This window comes from Zingiber officinale, chromosome 2A, assembly GCF_018446385.1.
Source record: "Zingiber officinale cultivar Zhangliang chromosome 2A, Zo_v1.1, whole genome shotgun sequence".
Lineage (NCBI taxonomy): Eukaryota > Viridiplantae > Streptophyta > Magnoliopsida > Zingiberales > Zingiberaceae > Zingiber > Zingiber officinale.
Window position 1 is genome coordinate 136,652,753 of NC_055988.1, and position 21,322 is coordinate 136,674,074.

Below are 21,322 nucleotides of genomic sequence, written 5' to 3' on the forward strand. Positions count from 1 at the left end.
CAATTTAGATCCTTCTGCCTTATGATTGCATTTCAGATTTAGACGTTTCCTTTGCTTCTGATCAGTTTGTATTCGGCCTTCTGGATCTGGATTATTTTCTGTGTGACCATGATAAGCATGCTCAGATCAATAGGGAGTTTAAGGTCTTCGAATTTTGTTGCTCTATTAGAACATCAGCTGTGAACAAGTTACCATAGGTTTTTTTTTTGTTTTGTTGATGCCGTGGCACTGGGTGTGGGCAACAAATATGGTTTCAGCTTTCCAGTAGCCAAATCTTTGTTCTCTTTTATTGTCGTGGCACCTAGTATGAAGAACAATTAGGGTTTGAATTTATAGTAGCGACTTTCCATCAGATTTGTTGCTGGTGACTTGATGGGCATGCTCGGGTTGAATGGAAGCTAGCAAATCTTGTGTTTTCTTTTGTTGCCGTGGCACATAGCAGGGGGAACAATTACTACAGTGCAGTTTTGTTTTGTTATCATTTGTTTAACATGTTGTTAGATCCTTTTTGGCATTAGTTCTCTAACTGTAGTTTTGGTTCTTTTTAAGTTTTGTAGGTTAGCAATTCAGTACAATGTAAAGATTATATGTTCAGTGTAGATTTTCTTAAGTGTCTAGTTTCCTTAGAAGTGCAGAATTTTAGACTCCTTAAAGCATACCATCACCCTCACGTATCAGTTTCTTTTATAGTAGTAGCATCCTTTCCTTATGTGTTGCTGTGTTGGAAACAATTCAGGATGTATAGATTTATTAAGTGCATGTTTAAGTATGTCATCATTTTCATGTATCAACCCTTTGATAGCGGCGTCACCCCTTTCTTTGATACCATTCATTCTAGGATGCAGATTTGAGTTTCTTTATTCTAGCATGAGATTAGATATGTTTCCCTGCTACCATTTAAATAAGCGTATAGATTTAATTTCCTTGTTATCTCAATATGCATGAACGGTTTTATTTATAAGCATGCAGTTTTATTTAGCATCTCAGCGCAGTTTTATTAAGCATTTCAGCTCTAGATTTTGAGTTCCCTATCAGTATTTTGAGTTTAAGAAAGGTATAAGAAAGATAAAGAAAAGAAAGAAAAAGGCCAAGGCCTTAAGTAGATCCCAAAGTCAAGACTTTAGGGATTTTTGTCACGCGAGGTGCTTGTTAAAATGTCGAAGCATTATATATTAGAAATATTAAAAGATAACAAGTATTTTACTTTTATCAGTGGCACTGTGCTAGACTCTCAGTTGTCCTTGAGTTGGGCTCCCATAGTCGTCCCTAGGTTTAGATAACCTAGTATGCTGGACTCTCAGTTGTCCTTGGGTTGGGCTCCCATAGTCGTCCTTAGGTTTAGATAACCTAGTAAACCCTACTAGATTCGGGACCAGCTATCTCGGGTCTAGTTAGGGATGTGCGCATAGCAAGTACAGTTGTCTGACCCAAGAAGCAAGTTGATTATTATTTTGAAGTATTATAAGTATAAGCTTTTGAACAAGTAAAATAAGTTTTACATAGGTATAAAAGTATGAAAGAATAAGTTTATAAGAAAACGAAATAAGTTTCAAAAAGTGTTTGGAATTCAGCAAGTTTTAGTTTTCCTTCTGCTAGCATGTTATTCTAATTAGCTTTACATGTTTAGCATTCCAGTATGCATTATTCTTTTGCTATTGGATGAGCATGTGTAGTAGTTTCCTTAGAGTTTTCAGTTCTTGGATTTCAGTATGTTTACATGCATATTCGAGATTTTTGTGAGTTAGATAACGCTTACTAAGCATTTTGCTTATAGATTGCATTTCCTCTTACTGCAGATAAAGGAAGGCGACAAGGAGGTGCGGATGGTGTGTGATGCCAGGACTATGGGAGATGCTTGGGCATTTTTAAGTTTTCGCATTTTAGTGATTAATAAATATTTGAGATTGTATCTTATATTTCTTGTCATTGGAGATTATTTTATTTTAGATTGTATGCTGAGATCAGTTTGACACTTATTTAACTGTGTGGTTGTTTGATATATGTTCCAGCCGCCTGTGGCTGGAGTATACTATGTATGTATCTCATTTTATGGTCACCGGTACAGGGGAGATGCTGCCGAAATTTTTCGGTAGAGACTCCTCGTGGTTTCAATCATACCGGTTAAGTAGAGTTAGTAGTTAAGTAACGGTCATCCTTAGAGAGTAGTATAGTAAGAAGGGTGGTCGTTACACTTAACAGGAATTATCACTGTTGACTATATAAAGTCAAAAAATAACCTAGAATATTGGCTAACCAAAGGATTAAATAAAGTGATAGTTGACAACCTAACTATACCAACTAAGTAGATAACTATGGGAAACTACCCAATGGACCAGTGATATCTATAAAGGATGGAGAGTAAACCTACAACTTTTAATAATTTAATTGAGTAATGTGGATTATTTTTAAGTGATCACCTGTGCGAGAAAAAAAAATAAGATTATTTCAAAAGGAATTGAAAGACATAATTCTTAGAACTTCTAACATAACTAGGTGCATTTATGACCAAAAACAAATACATCTATGAGAATTGAGTTATATCAAAGAGAGTCCTGAGTGAGATATGTAAACACTTATACAAATAGTAGAACAGTTTAAGGACATCACATCTACTGGTCAACTAGTAAGTAAACATGTTTTATAAGAGAATGTTCAAAGGGTAAAATATACATGTTCTATACAAGACTCAACTATTGAATGTTATTAGACACTCTTTTTCCATTCATATAAGGGATTGTTGAAAATGTGAATGTAAATAAGAGAGGTGGATAGAAAGGTTTCCCATGTGCACGAGAGTTTAGTCTCACATGGGGAACTTCTAACCATTGAAGTTGTGAACATGTATGGGGAGAGACTCTCTTTCACTTGTGGGCCCGTAAGAGATGCAAATTCATGGCCCGAATTGCATTGAACTAAGGTGACATGTGTGTGAGAATGACCTGCGCGTGTCAAATGTTGAACCGATCAGGGTAAAATTTGACCAAGTGAATTAGCCAACGTTTTGTCACTCGAATCCTCCATTTTGCTACCTACTCATGTGTATAATAGATGCATTAATGTGTTAGAGTTGAAATGGTCAGATGTTAATGGTGAATTTATAACCACTTGGGCAGTATAATTATGGTCAACGACTGTCATTATGCCTTAGGCATTGAATAGTCTACTCGACCTTTCAATGTTGCTGAGGGTGAGAGCATCTATATATGGAGGCTACGACCTTGAGCAGAAGTAGTAGACGTATAAGAAAAAGAAACTTCATCTACCTTCATTTCCCTAGTTTCTTTCTCTTTGTCTTGCACATTGCTTGACAGTTTTTCTCATGATAACGTTTGGGTATTCACTCGGTTCACGACGAACAACCAGTGCTTAGTTGTGTTGGACCCCATGGTTGTTTTGATGTGATCAACCAAATTAGGTTGTGTCATGTTTAGTTTTGATCCTTGTGTCTAAGTGTGTAGGAGCTTAGGATCACAAGAAGCCGAGTGGAAGACGCAATTAGCAAGAAGAATAGTACGGGAAGGGAGCTGACGGGCTCAGTGCATCCGAGGGACGAAAGAGTTGCGGAAGAGTACACCGATGGATGAGAAGAATGTACACAACATTCAAGGGATGAGAAGCCGGAGCAGAAGCCTACTCGAGGAGAAGACCAGCAATTGAGTTCGAGTGAGCCCTATTTCGATTAGCCACAATCACCCAAGCGAACGGAGCAGTGGAAGATCCAAAGGAAGACTGGAACTATTTATACACTACAGGTGGAGGGTGCCCTCCATGAGGTATAGGAGGTACCCTCCATGAGGTATAGGAGGCGCCCTCCATAAGGTATAGGAGGCGCCCTCCATGCTTATGGAGGGCATCCTCGACCCAGTCTTTGTAGCCGTTTGGCAACAGATAAAACTTTATCTGCTGCCTCGCTGGAGGCACCCTCTAAGCCCCTTGGAGGCACCCTCAAGCAGTAAATAAAATTTTCCAGGGGCTATAAAAGGACCCCTGGACTTAGGAAAGATACAACAACTTTAGAACAACTAATGTAATCATTTCCTAGAGATTTTCTGAGCTTTTCAAAGAGTGAAGAGGCTTCTCCGCCTACAGAGAAGGAGATTTTTCTAGTAAAGCTTTGCAACCGCCTTGGATTAACAACCATGTAACCAAGTCAAATCTGTTTACCTCTTTTCTTTTTAATTAGTTGTTCATTTCAGTTTATTTTAATTGCGATATTGCTACTAATCTTGGTTGGAAAGAAAGGAAAGATTTTATTTTTTTTTCAGATGTTGCACCCTCTCACCGGCCCCGTCGCTGCGCCAACAAGTGGTATCAGAACCCAACCGCCTCAGAAGGACTAACCGCCGATTGAAGCATCAAGATCAAGACGATGGCCAGTACAAGCATTCATCCACCAAAGTTCGAGGGAGACTTCGCACAATGGAAATGATGGATGAAGGTATTCTTTAAAACAAATTTCGAAATTCTTTTAACAATGAAATATGGTTTTATAGTTTCAAAAGGCAAAGAAGAATATCAGTTGACAAAGAAGGAGCAAGCCGATTTCGTGGCGAATGGTAAAGCAGAATTCCATCTGCTCAACGTTCTTCCGCCCCAAGAGGTTAATCGAATCGGCAGTTATGCCTCAACAAAGGAATTTTGGGAGAAGTTCTTGGAACTGCACGAAGGAACTTCCGAAATGAAGCTTGCGAGACAGGACGTGCTCCGGAATCAACTGACGAACCTCCGGATGGAAGAAGGAGAGTCAGTAGCACAACTACACGGAAGAATCAAGGAGTTGATCACCGAACTAACAAACCTCAGAGAAACGGTAATGAATAGGGACGCACAAAGGTATGTGTTAAATGCGTTCCCAAGAACACCCGAACGGACAACTATAGTAGACTCCTACTATATCCAAGGATCTTGAGGTAAGTACTTTAGAAAGTCTTTTCTCTACTTTCGAATTACACGAATCTCAATGCACAGGATAAAAAAAAGGATCGAGTTAGAACGTTGCCCTGAAGGCAAGAACCAATGATTCAAACTCCGAAGAATCAATTGATAAAAATGAAGCAACGCTAATGGTAAGGAAGTTCAATAAATTTATTAAATATAATTAATTTAAATCACAGATGAGAAAGCAGTATCGAAAACAAAAGGACCGTCCAATTCTACAATTGCAATGAAGAAGGGCACACCAAAGATGACTGCCCAAAACTGAAGAACAAAGGCAAAGAAATGAATAAGAAGCCAGCTCGATCCAAACATAACCTCAAAGCAACGTGGGACGAGTCGTCATCCTCCGAATCTAAAATTGAAGCATACCTCGGACTAGCCCTAACGAAAATCCATCAAGAAGAAGATGAGACCAACTCAGAGATGAGCATAGATGAAGGGGGATAATCATTGGAAGAAAGCAACGATGAAGGGGAGCATCAGAAATTGAGGTAAGTGAGGTGCGTGCTCTATCTCCCAAATAGTCCTTTAAATTTATTAAAAGTTTTACTAAAGATCTAGTTAAACTAGAAAAGGAAAATGCTGAATTAAAATTGAATTTAGCAAAAGCATGTCCTCTACAATTGTATAATACTCTAAAATTAGAAAATGAAAAATTGAAATAGAAATCAAAAAATTGAAAATGATCATGCATGCTTGAATAACTTTCAAAAATCAAAACTTAGAATTTATGGTAAATTAAATTGGTATATTAGACATCACCAAGGTCAACTTAGAGAAATTTCCAGAGAATATGTACCTCCCCAAATTCTTAGTTAACCCAATAGGAAGGAACCTATATTGGGTTCCAAAGTCTTACTTAGATTAAACACTTTTCTAAGGCTTTCAGAAAAGATTAAATGTTTAAATTCTCTAAAAGGCTTTATTTAGAAGTGGTTGATGATCCAATAACCATGAAGGTTTAGTGCCTCGTCATAGCCTGGAAGTCGATTATTTTAATTGACAAACTGATAAGCTTGTGAAATTAAGATAATTGCTTTCAATGTTTGTCAATTTTTGAAAAACTCCATAAGTTAGAAATTGTTTTAAATTTCTTTTACTTGTTTTTATTGAATTAAGTTTTTTTTTTAAATCTCCATATTTTTTTGATGTGATTAAAGGAGGAGAAATAGGTACAAGTTTAGGAGGAGTTAGAATTTTTTTTTTCAAATTCTAAATTCAAATCAGTTTATTTTATACTTGGTGTTGCAATTTCTTTTATTGTAAACTTTATACTTAAAATGTTTTTTTACTACTTGTTTGCTATTACCCTAACTTGAACTTGGGTTGATGCACATCAAAAAGGGGGAGATTGTTGGACCCAATGGTTGTTTTGATGTGATCAACCAAGTTAGGTTGGGTCCTGTTTAGTTTTGATCCCTGTGTCTAAGTGTGCAGGAGATTAGGAGTACAAGAAGTCGAGTGGAAGATGCAGATAGCGAGAAGGATGACACGGGAAGGGAGTCGATGGGCTCGGTGCATCCAAGGGACGAAAGGACTGTGGAAAAGTACACCAGTGGACGAGAAGAATGTATGCAACGTTCGAAGGATGAGAAGCTGGAGCGGATGCCTGCTCGAGGAGAAGACTAGAAATTGGGTTCGGGTGAGCCCTATTTCGATTAGCTGCAATCACCTAAGCAAACAGAGCAGCGGAAGATCCAAAAGAAGGCTGGAACTATTTATACATTACAGGTGGAGGGCACCCTCCATGAGGGTATAGGAGGTGCCCTCCATGATGTATAGGAGGCACCCTCTATAAGGTATAGGAGGCGCCGTCCATAAGGTATGGGAGGCACCCTCCATGCTTATAGAGGGCGTCGTCGACCCAGTCTTTGTAGCTGTTTGATAGCGGATAAAGCTTTATCTGCTGCCTCACTGGAGGCACCCTCCAAGCCCCTTGGAGGCACCCTCAAGTAGTAGATAAGATTTTCCAGGAGCTATAAAAGAATCCCTAGACCTAAGAAAGATACAACAACTACTGTAATCATTTCCTAGAGATTTTTTGAGCTTTTCAAAGAGTGTAAGAGGTTTCTCCGCCTATAGAAAAAGAGATTTTTCTAGTAGAGGTTTGCAATCGCCTTGGATTAACAACCACCTAGGATATAACCAAGTCAAATCCGTTTGCCTCTTTTCTTTTTAATTAGTTGCTCATTTCAGTTTATTTTAATTGTGATATTTCTACTAATCTTGATTGGAAAGAATAGAAAGGTTTTATTTTTTTTTAGACGCTGCGCCCTCTCACCGGCCCCGCCACTATGCCAACAAGTTGTTTACATGGTCTTCCCATTATATCCTGGAAAATAAATGTCCAACATGGCCTCGAAGTACAATTAGAGAGAACAAATCTGTTTTAAAGAAAACTACGTCAAACACAAGCCTCAGTATCGTTCTCTCTTGACTCAGCGGTTAAGCAACGACAACCCACTCGACCGACTTGGTAGTCGGGCGATGCAACTACTCAACGTACACTCAGGAGCACTCACCCACTTGACAAAGTCGTATTAGGTGACTTGGCAACTCAGCAAGTTCGACATTCAGAACTCAACCATGTTAAACTCGACCAACTTGGACTCAACCAACTTGGCCAACTCGACACTTGGTAGCTTGGCTAACTTCGCACTCAGTAGCTTGGCCGACTTGACACTCGGTGACTCGACGCTAGGCTAGCTAGGGAAACTTGGAAGCTCAGCTAGCTCGGCACTCTTTGTGTAGTGCTAAAAAATTTCACTACTAACTCATATGCTCTAGTATTATGGTTAGTAGTAGTATTATGAATTTTATTCCATTATCATATTATTTAATTCATTTAAATTGTTTAATGATGAGTTCTTTTAGAATTTTAGTTTTGATGTTACGAGGCTTGAAATGAGAGGATCGGAACACCGGGTTAAACCTTAAGAAATTTTAAAAGTAGTGGGGATAAAATTAAAAAAGATCTTAAAACTTATTTCACAAATTAATGCTTAGAAGGGAGGATTATGAGAATTTGTAAAATTCAATAGCACTTTTATTAAAAAGTAACAACTTAGTCTCCTCCTTTACAAAGTTAACTAGTTGGCCAATTCACGAATGAATACAAAAGGGGAATAAGAAGCCAATCCTAGAACCCTTGGCCGCCCCCCCCCCCCCCCCCCTAAGTTTGTTTTCCCCATCAAATTTCAAGCTTCTAATTCAGAGATTCAGTGGTGTCTATGTATTCCCCAGCCTCCTTTGCCGCCTCGTGACTTCGTGGTTGTAAGTTATCTAAATAAAGGCAAGTACAAAGTTTTCTCTAGGCATTATTCATCCATATGTATTGAATGTTATGATTTATCCATTTTTCCTTCGTTTTAGACATAATATAATGTTAAACTTAATGTTTCATGATATTCCTTTCATGTCATGGCTGCTTAGGGTCCCCAAAAAGATGCTGGATTGCTGGTTTGCTGCTTGTGCATGACTAGTGAGTTTGTTTGAGTCATACATGCTACTTTCTTGGGTCTGCATGGTTAGGATCAAGTCCAGGTGATAGCCCTTTGAGTTAGGATCGTGTGGATTCAAACAGGGAGTGATTTGGCATAGAAATGAATAAGTTATGAATTTTATGGTGAGACCACTCAAACTACGTACGTCTTGTCAGGGCAGAATTGAGCAAGTCGAGTTTTTTGGGTTCCTAGGGGCAGCCGATTGACTTGGAATGATTATTTTGATTTTTAAGCATATTTTTATAATGTTCCAGTAATTATTTCAAAAATTTAGTTTGAAGTAAAAAAAGAGTTTTGAGATTTGAGGCGAGGAAAAATATTTTTGATAAGGAGACTTGAATGTAGTATTCTTTGACGGATATGGGGTCGAGAGTCGTCTCGTTTGGCCATATCAAATTGATGCGTAGTGGACTTCGGATAAGCACCAAGGTACCCTGCACTTGACAGGTATGGATTCTAGATGAGTACTGAGATGCCATACCAGCCTGGTACCATGGTTTGACAGATCTTGATCAAGCGACATGAGGTTGAGTAGTAAAAATCTGGGAGTTGATTTCATAAGAAATTTAGTTGAGAAAGTTCATTCATGCCTTCCAGTTCATAAACATTTACTTCAGTTCGTTTAGTTTAAAATAACATGTGATTGTATATTTAGTACTAGATATTTACGAATTTTGTACTTGTTGAGTCTTTAGACTCACTACGGTTGATTGGTGCAAGAGAGCACGAGCCAGAGGCAGAGGGGCAAGATTCTTGAGAGGACTGTATTATAGCAAGACACTCGACCCAGTGACCCTTACGTTTTCCGCATGATTTTCTTTTGGAGTTGTTGAGGGAGGTTAAAATAAAAAGAAATGTTTCCTTTTTTTTCTTTACGGTTGTCGCAATAATTTGGGTTTTGACTATTTCTTCATTAGGTTCAGATATTTATAGACTAAATAAATTATTTTATAAATTGTTTCAATTTCTGATATTTGTTTATGATGTGATGAAAATTAATATTCTATTTTCGTCCAAATCACTGTTTGCGTGAATAGTGATGTGATCAGTAACGTTTTAAAAAAAATATTTATTCATTTAAAACTTTAGGGCTTTACAGTTTGACTCGCTCGACTCGCCACTTGATAGCTGGGCTTAGCTTAGCTCGCCCATACAAGGCAGCTTAGCATCCTAGATAGTTTATCCTTCCCTACTTGACAACTTGATATTCTTAGCCCAAGTCATCTCGAAAGATAAATTTAAATTTAATTTCTATAATTTAAATTTGATAAATTCCCCATATCTCGACAATATCACCAACATGGCAAAGGGGAGAAGAAAAGTTAAGTTAGATAAAGGTGATACACTAAGGGGTAGGTATAGAATCTAAATTTAAGGAGGAGTTATCATATACTTCTTTTTTGTTCATTTTTCATCATCTAACTTAAATAGATTGTTAAATATAAAAAATAGAAAGATTGTTAGTGCAATTAGTTTTGATATTTTGGTAAAGACCTAAGTTAGATCATGTGTTTGATTATTTATATTAAGTGTGCAAGTGCAAAACACATGATGAAAGTGTTGTAGGTGTTATAAAGGAAGTTCCATTAGATCAAGGTTGATTGGATGTTTAGTAAATCAAAGTTTTGACATATCAAGATTGATTGGATGCTTGAAAAATTAATGAAAATTCTAATAGATCAAGGTTGACAAGATGCTTGATAGAAGAGGAAGATCCGAAAGCAACTCAAAGTCCTAGAGAAAGGCATGCTTCTATAAGTTTGATAGACTTCTTTTGTGCAAAGATGAGTGTGTGAGAGCACATATATCTACAGACTAATTGAGGGTTAGCTTATGTTGGTGCAGGAAGCATCCGACGATCGAACCTTAGTTTTGATAATGGCAAAGGATTCAAAGTTAAGTTAGTGTGTGATCTAACATGTTTGAATAAGTGTTTCAGGAAAGTCCTAGCTGCGGTTAGGCAAAGGGAAAATCCTAAGGGGTGGTAACCTTAGGTCCTAGGGGGCGGTAACCCTAGGTGAGGGAAAACCCTAAGGGGCGGCAACCTTAGGTCCTAGGGGGCGGTAACCCTAGGTGGAGGAAAACCCTAAGGGGCGGTAACCTTAGGTCCTAGGGGGCGGTAACCCTAGGTGGAGAAAAACCCTAGGGGGTGGTAACCCTAGGTCCTAGGGGGTGGTAACCCTAGGCGGTAAGTCCAGTTGGTCTGGAGGATCGGACTGGCATCAGGTAATCTCTCCTGAGGGGAGTAGGTGAGGACGCGTTCCCCGTAGAGGGAACAGTAGGCGTCGGGTCGACCTAGGGTTTCCGGTTGAAAATCCGAAGTCAGACTCGGACAGTCCGAAGACTGTCAGTTATTCCTTACTTTGTTTTATCAGATTCTAACACTGTCTTACAGGGTATTTTGCTCGGACTAACCTTTGTTTGCAGGTGAGGAACCTGCTGGAAAAAGGTGGTCCGGGCGCCCGGAACAGGTCCGGGCGCCCAGGATCAAATTTTATCCCTGCCGCGACTTCGTCACGTGGAGCATCCTGGTTGGTTGGACACGTCACACTCCAGGCGCCCGGAAAGGATCCAGGCGCCCTGAATGTCATATAAAAAGAGGGTTGAGGTGCAACTTCAAAACAACAATTGAACAAGCCTTCCTTCTGCTGTGTGCTGCTCAAGAAACGACTCTAAAGTGCTATTACAGTCGCCGACGACCTAAAGCTTCAGTTATTATTTTGTTGTCGGTATTATTTCAATTCCAGTTGTACTTATTTCCGTATACTTATTCACGATATTATAGTTGTTGCCCACCGGAAGTGATCAAGGATCGCGGGCCTTCGAGTAGGAGTCGCCTTAGGCTCCGAACGAAGTAATTCCCTGTGTCTCTGTGTTTGACTGTCTTTATTCCGCTGCTTATTACTCTATTAGTTTCACGTACGATTTACGATTTCGAAAAATGAAATAGCCACGAGCGCTATTCACCCCCCCTCTAGCGCTTTCGATCCATCAATTGGTATCAGAGCGGGGTCATTTTGAATCGGTGCAACCACCATTCAAAATATTTTTTTTGTGGTATTTTTTTTATTTTCGGAGTCGATTAGAATTTAGCCTCATAGCTATATTCTAATTCTTTTTTTTTCCTCGAATCGGTTTTTTCTCGGAATTGGTGCAACACCACCTGAGTTCGTGATCCATTCTTTTTCCCTACCGCACTACTAAGCCAGGACCAAGTCCTGGGATAATTTTTTGGTTGTTTTTCGCTTTAGGTAAAACTGAAATGGCCCTTCAAGAAGGCTACAGTACTACCCGCCCTCCGCTATTCACCGGAGACGACTTCGGATACTGGAAAGGTCGGATGGAGGCATATCTCCAGACTCACTTTGAAGTCTGGATGATTGTCAAAACCGGATTCGAGCGACCATCTGACAGCGCCGGCAAACCACTACCATACGAGGACTGGGATGCATCTTCGATCAAGAAAGTGGAAGCTAATGCCAAGGCAACCTGCACTCTCCAGTGTGGCCTATCAAAAGAAGAACTCAACCGCGTCGGCCCCTTCAACAGTGCCAAAGAGTTGTGGGAGAAACTAATTTAACTTCACGAAGGGACATCCGACACCAAAGTAAGTAAAAGAGACCTAATTTTTAATAAATTATTTAACATCAAATTGCAGGAAGGTGAAACAGCTGCCCAACTCCATGCCCGGATTCAAGATCTGCTCAATGGTCTTCATGCGATTGGACAAAAGGTAGACAACCGGGACATCATAAGGTATTCTCTAAATGCCTTTCCAAGGAACACCTTGTGGGCATCCATGGTAGATGCCTACAAGGTCTCCAAGGACTTGTCTACCATTAAATTAGATGAACTGTTTGCAGAATTCGAACTTCACGAACAGACTAATGCACGCCCGACCGAGAAAGGGTTGGCTTTGGTTGCAGGAACAGGGAGATCGTGTGAGTCAAAGGTCAAGCGAAGAACCAAACCTGAGTCAGAAGAAGAACCAGACTCAGAAGACGACGATGAACTCACAATCGAAATAGTCAGCTTAGTAAAGAAGCTCTGCAAAAAGAAGGGCTTCAACAAAAAGGATCTCAGAAAGACCATTCAGTCTAAAGAAGCCCAACCAAGCTCGAAGGTCAAATTCGAAGTGACATGCTACGGGTGCAATCAGAAGGGTCACATCAAGACGAATTGCCCGAACCAGAAGGATCCAAAGAAACCCAAAAGAAAGAAGGCATTGAAGGCAACATAGGACGAGTCTTCTTCCGAGGAATCCGACGACGAAGAACAAGAACAGACGAACTTTCTTGCCTTGACAGCCCGGGACTTCACCAACGGATCCAGAAGTGAGGACGAATCGGAAGCCGAGTCCGAGAGAAGCCACGGATCCGCATCCGTTTCCGAAGGGCCGAACCCCTCTGTAAGTAAAAGTCGGTTATATAGTTTAATTAATTATTTAATGCATAAAGTAGCTAAGTCTAAGATTCGAATTAAAGCGCTTCTAAAGGAGGTAACACTCCTTAAAGAAACGCCTAACAACGAATCCTTAACTGATCAAGTTCAGACTGGAACCTCAACTCAAGTTCAAAAACTTGAGGAAGAGAATTCCAATCTGAAAAGTCAAGTCAAGGATTTGAAAACAACTCTAGAGCGATTTTCCTTGGGATCCAAGAATCTTGACTTAATTCTTGGAACTCAAAGGGCAATCTACAATCGAACTGGACTAGGATATAAAAAGAAGTATAAATCTTACCTATCCTTAATAAAACCAAATAGAAAAATGGTCCAAGCATGGGTTGCCAAGTCCAACCTGATCAATCAAGTTGGACTTGGATATTATTGGGTTCCTAAGGATCAAATACATTACCTCAATAAACCTTATCGAGGCTATGATCCAGAGGGAGCTAAAACAATAAAAATCCGAAATTAATCAAAAACTCAAAATTCAAAATTCGAAAATTCGAAAACTCAAAAACTCAAAATCCGAAATTAATCTAAAAATTAAAAATTCGAAATTAATCTAAAAATTTGAAATTAATCTAAAAACTCAAAATTTAAAAATTTAAAATTAATTATTGAAATTCAAAATTCAAATTCGAAATTAATTATTCATTCAAATTCGAAATTAATCTAAAAATTAAACATTCGAAATTAATCTAAAAACTCAAAATTTAAAAATTTGAAATTAATTATTAAAATTTAAGATTCAAATTCGAAATTAATTATTAAAATTTAAAATTCATATTCGAAATTAATTATTAAAATTCAAAATTCAAAATTCGAAATTAATCATTCAAAATTCAAAATCAATTATTAAAATTCAATTTTAAAAATCCGAAATTAATCCAAAAAAATCAAAATAGAAGGAGGGTCCAGAATAGCTGGCAACTCCGAAATCTATTTACCCGACTGGGTAACTGAACCTAATCTACCCGAAATGGGTGAAACAAGAGTAGATTACCCGGCAGGGTAATTAAGGTTAGATCTAAATGGGCTAGGTTTAACTTGACCCACAGTACTGGTGAAGTTTTTGGATGATAGTACGTTAGGGAAGCTTGGGCATCGCATGTCTAGGAAGATATGGCTTCGACCTGGTGCATTTGGCCAAGTGGAACTGACCGAAGCTACCCTTAAATGGATCCTAACTAGTTAGACCAAGGTTTATTATTAAGCTCAATGGGTAGGACTATTTGGGAAACCTCGAAGGCATGATTACTTTAATGAGTACCTTATGACTCACCATAGCCTAGAAGTTTATCCAAAAAATGCTTACTTGTTGAACCCAAAGCTAAACATGAATCTAACATAAAGTTAAACCAGACCCTTAAATTCAACCATAATTCATCTCACAACAATTATAGGGTTCCCTGATTGAAAATTTAGATCGAGTGAGATGACTAGTTAATTCAACTAAATAATTATTTGAAAAATCTTTTCAAAATCAGTTCAAAATCTTTTAAAACTTCATTTCAAAATTATTTGAAAAAATCTTTTTAAAATCAGTTCAAAATCTTTTAAAACTTCATTTCAAAATTATTTGAAAAATCTTTTCAAAATCAGTTCAAAATTAATTTCAAAATTCTTTTAAAAATTACTTGAAAAATCTTTTCAAAATCAGTTCAAAATCTTTAAAAATTAATTTCAAAATTATTTTAAAAATTACTTGAAAAATCTTTTCAAAATCAGTTCAAAATCTTTTAAAACTTCATTTCAAAATTATTTGAAAAATCTTTTCAAAATCATTTCAAAATCTTTTAAAATTCTTTCAAAATTATTTGAAAAATCTTTTCAAAATCATTTTAAAATTATTTTAAAACTTAATTTCAAAACTTAATCATTTCAAAATTATTTTAAAACTTAATTTGAAAAATGATCATTTCAAAATCTTTTGAAAAATCATTTGAAAAATCCCTTAAAAAATTAATTTCAAAATTATTTCAAAAATTATTTGAAAAATCATTTGAAATATCCTCTGAAAAATTAATTTCAAAACCCTTTTCAGAAGTTATTAAATTCTTTGAAATTCTAAACTCAATTAATTTTTAAATCTTCAAAATAATGGTCACCTATTTGGAATTCTAACTGATATTTTCAATGTTGTAAATTAAACTCCATCTCACACTCACTCATATGCTAAACATGCTTGTTAATCTAGAATGAGTAAGATGACAAATTAGAAAAATAATTTTTTAACCTCTCATGCTTGAACTCCTGAACTCAAAAATTTATTAAGGCATTAATTAAGGGGGAGTGATTTTGAGTCGGTTTTAAAATTAGTTTTTCTTTAAAAATTTTGACTTGACCTCAAAATTAAAAACTATTTTTGGCATATATTCGAAAATTCAAGCTATTTTTTAGCTTTAAAATTAAAATTATTTATGACCTGACCTTCAAATTATAACTCCTCTATAAGCTAAATGTTTTCAAAGCTAAGTACTTAATTAAGTTTTCTCTAACTAAACTTAGTTAAATTATTTTCTAAACTTAGCTAATTGGCAAGATGTTCTCTAGAGGCAATATTAAAGTTTAAGCATGTCTGTACTTAAGGGATCTGACACCTGATCAAAACAAATCTTGACTCATGCTTGGTCTTTAGGGCTCTGATACCTTACTAAAACAAAATGGCAAGCTATTAAACATTAAGGTTATCGCTTCTCCTTTGCCTTAAGTATTCTTGAAATTCATTTCAAAAACGTGCCTTAAAACAACTTTTCAAAAACTTCTTCAAATTTAAAACTTTCAAGTGTCCTCTAGTTTGAAATTTTTTTTGGAATTTTGTTAGAAAATTATTTAAGCTGAAACTCTTTCGAAAATCCATTAAGTTAAAAAATTTTTTCCTTAAGTTAGGAAATCTTTAAAGTTTGAAAAATTTTGTTAAGCTGCAATTAACTTCTTTAAGTTGAAAATTTTCCTTGGAAACTTTCCTTAAAAAACCTGAATATTTTTTTTTCCGAAAAAATTTCTGAAGTTGAAAATTTTTGTTTAAAAACTTTTCTGTGCAAATTTTGGAAGCTCCTCAAAATCACTAAGTTAAAAAGAACTCCTTGTTGCTAATCTCTTCAAAAAAAATCAATTGATAAAATTTTGAAAAATATTGCTATTTTGCCTTTCACATGCTCCTTGCCTAAGTTAAAATGGTTTCTGCTAAATTTTGTCTTAAAAAATTAAGTTTTTCAAAACTAGCTCATTTTTGATATATGGCAAAGGGGGAGAGTAGAGAAATTCAAAGAAAGAAATAGAAATTCAAATTCAAAGAAAGAGTAGAGAAATTCAAAGAAAATAGTTTAAAGGGAGCTTGTATTAAGGGGGAGCTATGTTTATCTTGCTATTACGCTTATCTTGCTTATCTTGTTTCTTGTGCTTATACATAACTGCATATTTTTTACTTAACATTGAATTTCGGTTGCTATTATCAAAAAGGGGGAGATTGTTGGTGTAGGAAGCATCCGACGATCGAACCTTAGTTTTGATAATGGCAAAGGATTCAAAGATAAGTTAGTGTGTGATCTAACATATTTGAATAAGTGTTTCAGGAAAGTCCTAGCTGCGGTTAGGCAAAGGGAAAATCCTAAGGGGTGGTAACCCTAGGTCCTAGGGGGCGGTAACCCTAGGTGAGGGAAAACCCTAAGGGGCGGTAACCCTAGGTGGAGGAAAACCCTAAGGGGCGGTAACCTTAGGTCCTAGGGGGCGGTAACCCTAGGTGGAGGAAAACCCTAAGGGGCGGTAACCTTAGGTCCTAGGGGGCGGTAACCCTAGGTGGAGAAAAACCCTAAGGGGTGGTAACCCTAGGTCCTAGGGGGTGGTAACCCTAGGCGGTAAGTCCAGTTGGTCTGGAGGATCGGACTGGCATCAGGTAATCTCTCCTGAGGGGAGTAGGTGAGGACGCGTTCCCCGTAGAGGGAACAGTAGGCGTCGGGTCGACCTAGGGTTTCCGGTTGGAAATCCGAAGTCAGACTACTGTCAGTTATTCCTTACTTTGTTTTATCAGATTCTAACACTGTCTTGCAGGGTATTTTGCTCGGACTAACCTTTGTTTGCAGGTGAGGAACCTGCTGGAAAAAGGTGGTCCGGGCGCCCGGAACAGGTCCGGGCGCCCGAGATCAAATTTTATCCCTGCCGCGACTTCGCCACGTGGAGCATCCTGGTTGGTTGGACACGTCACACTCCAGGCGCCCGGAAAGGATCCAGGTGCCCTGAATGTCATATAAAAAGAGGGTTGAGGTGCAACTTCAAAACAACAATTGAACAAGCCTTCCTTCTGCTGTGTGCTGCTCAAGAAACGACTCTAAAGTGCTGTTACAGTCGCCGACGACCTAAAGCTTCAGTTATTATTTTGTTGTCGGTGTTATTTCAATTCCAGTTGTACTTATTTCCGTATACTTATTCACGATATTATAGTTGTTGCCCACCGGAAGCGATCAAGGATCGCGGGCCTTCGAGTAGGAGTCGCCTTAGGCTCCGAACGAAGTAATTCCCTGTGTCTCTGTGTTTGACTGTCTTTATTCCGCTGCTTATTACTCTATTAGTTTCACGTACGATTTACGATTTCGAAAAACGAAATAGCCACGAGCGCTATTCACCCCCCCCTCTAGCGCTTTCGATCCATCAACTTAGGCTTAGACTAAGGCTTAGAAATGGTCTTAATCAATCATCAGTCAATTGAATTTGAAATTCATTCGATTGATACTTGAATCGGCTTGTTAGTCAATTCATGGTAATTAAACAAAAAAGGGAAATAAAAGCTTATTGATCGGCTCTGCTCATGCGGTATCTTAAGTCAACTAAAATAAAGGTTGCTTGTTATAATAGAATGATTAATTTATTGAGTAATCTAATGATGAGATCTTGAGATTGATAGAGCATTAAACGATTGCAATGGAATTGTTAGCTGATACAAAGGTAGAATCCAAGAGCTTCACTAAAGAGCAATCAATTAATGATGATAGACAATCAACTAAAGTAATCGATAAGTAGTCACATGGCAAAGACCAGTCGAATAATTCAAAATTGAACAAGATATTTTGGAGGTAGCTTGAAGACTTGGGTGACAGCTAAAAAGATAGCGATAGTCTATGTGTTTTACAACACTTCTAAAGCATTTGTTATTTTTCCATTTTTTCAAGTCTCCAAACCCTCTTCATTCAATTGTAATTCTCTTTTTGTTTTAAATACTATACTTGTAAAAAAAAAATAATTATAAGGGTTTCTTTACCTTCGAAGGGTTTCTTCACCTTTGAGTGGACTGTCACCTGTCCAAAGGTTACGAGTCATGGAGTAAAAATTTAAGGCTGCTTAACCATGTAAATTTCTAAGGGATAGGCTATCATTTCAATTTGTATTGTGCTTTGATTTTTTTCTTTTGGCTATATTTTTATTTTGCTAACATTTATTTTCTAAGCTAATCTCTGTTAACAGTTTAAGAAATATTATTCACCCCTCTTGCCTTCCCTCTTTGATCCAACACCTTGGCTATGACACTTTGTATTACGAGTGATAAGTTTTACTGACTTCGCATCCTACTTCTGTAAAGTTAGTAACATACCTAATGACAACTACGCATGCATCCATTTTAAGCATCATCAAAGTTCTCTTGGATGATTTAATGACTAGCGTATTAGATGCAAATTGATGGGAGTGTTGGAACGGACGTTCGTCTTTAATTTACCATCATTTTAAGGACCATCACCTTTTGCTACAATTTTTCAAGGACCATCACATTATATTAAAAGAGTGATTTTAATAAATTTTATTATTTCAGTGCATAGTGAGTGTCCATCCATATATGTTTGCTTCTGTAGCACCTTCATTAAAACATTTTACTTAGATCAACACATTAGACTAGCCAAGATTAGCAAATTGAGTTAAGGCACTTAGTTTGACTTGTTGAGTTACCAAATTCAACCACCAAATGATTTGCCAATTTTGTCAATTCGTATAATTGGCCCTTTTTTGATTGATTGATTAGCTTAATTAAGCCTTGTAGAATTATTAATTAAAACAAACATGCATACCTAGATAGTTCGTTGGATTAACCATTGCAATTCATTTTTTTTTGTTTTTTTTATAATATTAACCAAACCAACTCCGATGGACCAATTGAGTTAGATTCAGATTGCAATTAATTAATCATGATGGTCAAACTTAATTGGCTTGACTTTAATCAAATATTAATCCCTTATGATTTTGGTTGGTCCTTCCCACTAGCTAGATCCATCCTTTTAACTACCATAAATTAAGTGATCAATTAACTAATCTTGATTCAATTAGCTTATATTAACTCGGTCAACATTGAATTGTAGCATACAAATGGTTACATTTATTTTAAATATTTCTCATATTCCGTTTCATATGATATGAAAGAAAATAAATTATATTAGATTCGAAATTACCTGTCAGTGCGCAAATGCCCAAATGGGATCCAATTGGACATATTTTTTTAAAAGCCTCGTGCCAATACAAAGCAGAAGGGGAAGAAGAACTCAGATATTTTTAAAGGCTCCGTGCCAACTCAGATTCAATTGGATTTCTTATTCAAACAATGCAGCCCCAAATGTCGTTTGTTAGTGTCCAAATCCAACGGAAGTGGGTCGAGTAGGACGGTGCCAAGAAAGTCAAACGAACTATATATCCATACACCTTTATGAAATAAAAGATTTCCCATCCCATGTGCCAATGATATGATGTGATATTTGATTTGATGTAGGAGGCTGTTCTATAGACTCAATTTATTATTATATTTAGGTACCACAATCAAAATCAAAATAGTTTTGAACTTATAAACGTTCCTATTACGCTCATCAAGATATTAGTTGCGAGCTGTTTCTGGTGAGCTGGGAATTGGATTAAATAAAGAATACGAAGGCGGGCGGATAGGGGAGGGTAGGGGTGTCAATTCGGGTGGGTCGGGTCGGGTTGGGTCGGGTTGAGTTTTTTTTTTTTTTTTTTAACCCAACCCGAACCCGAGTTCAACCGAAAACACCTCAACCCGAACCCGAACCCGACCAACCCGATCAACCCGAACCCGACCCATATAACCCGAAAATCCGATTCAAAACGACTTTTTTGGGCTATTTTCCCTATAATTCTTCACTTTTATCTCAATATTCCATCATTATCATACAAACATGATATTAATATACATAAAAACATCTAAATTTTTAAAATAAAATTTGATTTAACTCTAAAAAAACCCACAAAACCCTATATTTAAGCCAACCCGGGTCAACCCGGGTCAATACGCCCATCAAGATATTAGTTCCGAGCTGTTTCTGCTGAGCTGGGAATTGGATTAAATAAAGAATACGAAGGCGGGCGGATAGGGGAGGGGAGGAGTCAGAGTGCGCACGAATTGACTAATCTCCATAGACCACCTTCTATTTTCCTTTTTTCTTTTCTTCTTGAAAATCAAATAAGGAAGAAAAACAAAGAGAGGAGCAAATAGACGAAAAGCCGCTTTCGTTTCGCATATACCTCGATGATGGTGGTGGCGACCGACGACGACTTCACCTTTCCTATCAATTCTTTTTACCAATTCGCTTGCTTATCTTCGTCGTTGCCTCTGCTTCTCCTTTCTTCCTCTTCGACATGGAATCGTCGCGTTCTGCTTCGCTCGTTTTGATTTCCTTCCGATAGATAGTCGTGTCCGCTGCGTTCCTGGAGGAGGCGGCGGTGATGGGGCAGAGCTGCGGCTGCTGGTCAGCCATCGCTGGTGGGTTTCGGGGAGATTGTGGAACGTCGGAGGCCGCGGCCAGCGCATCGCCTAACGCGATCCAGCTCAAGACTAGTGTGGTCTACGACGCAGGTGCTCTCTTCTCTCTCTCTCTCTCTCTCTTTGAATTTTCAGAGTCAAGTTGGGGTTTATTTGATTCACTTACTCCCGCGTCATGATGGTTTCGACACGAAAAGAGGGATCTCTGTAGCTCTATTTATGGGATAGATCAGATCCTGTTCCTTTCGGAATTTGTATTTTAATTGAGCTATTCGGTTCACTCTTCATCACTCTGATGCAATAGTCAATTGAAAGGGATGAATGTTGTGAAGCCAAAAGGTAATCCAGAAAGTTGAATTTATGGCGATTGCCATTGCTTTTGTTAGATAATTCTTACTAAAGATTTACGAATAAATACAGACATGTTTGGTTGGTTTTAGTTAACGGATAAGAATGTTGGGATCACAAGTGCTTCTGGTAATACTATATGAGAATGAAGACCTGACTAGAAGTCTCTCAATTTCACTATCTCAAACCATACACTTGTAGATTGAAATCCAATGCCACTAAAATATAAAATAACTCCTACCACTAGACCACGTAATGGAATCTTTATTTCCCTTGGTGGATTAACGCAAATACATAAAGCAAACCGAATAGTTAATTTGGTTCTGCAAAGGCCTAT

At 37.6% G+C, this 21,322-nt stretch overlaps 1 protein-coding gene across 1 annotated transcript in view; it reads left to right on the top strand.

Annotated features, from left to right (window-relative positions):
• Positions 1-20,318: 20,318 nt before the first annotated feature.
• The window catches only part of LOC122042406 (serine/threonine-protein kinase PBL34-like), a 38,688-nt gene continuing 37,684 nt past the window's right edge, over positions 20,319-21,322 (top strand). The window contains exon 1 of the mRNA XM_042602516.1: positions 20,319-20,730. Coding sequence (XP_042458450.1) covers positions 20,601-20,730 — 130 coding nt within the window. The 5' untranslated portion in view covers positions 20,319-20,600. The remainder of the gene's footprint in view (positions 20,731-21,322) is intronic.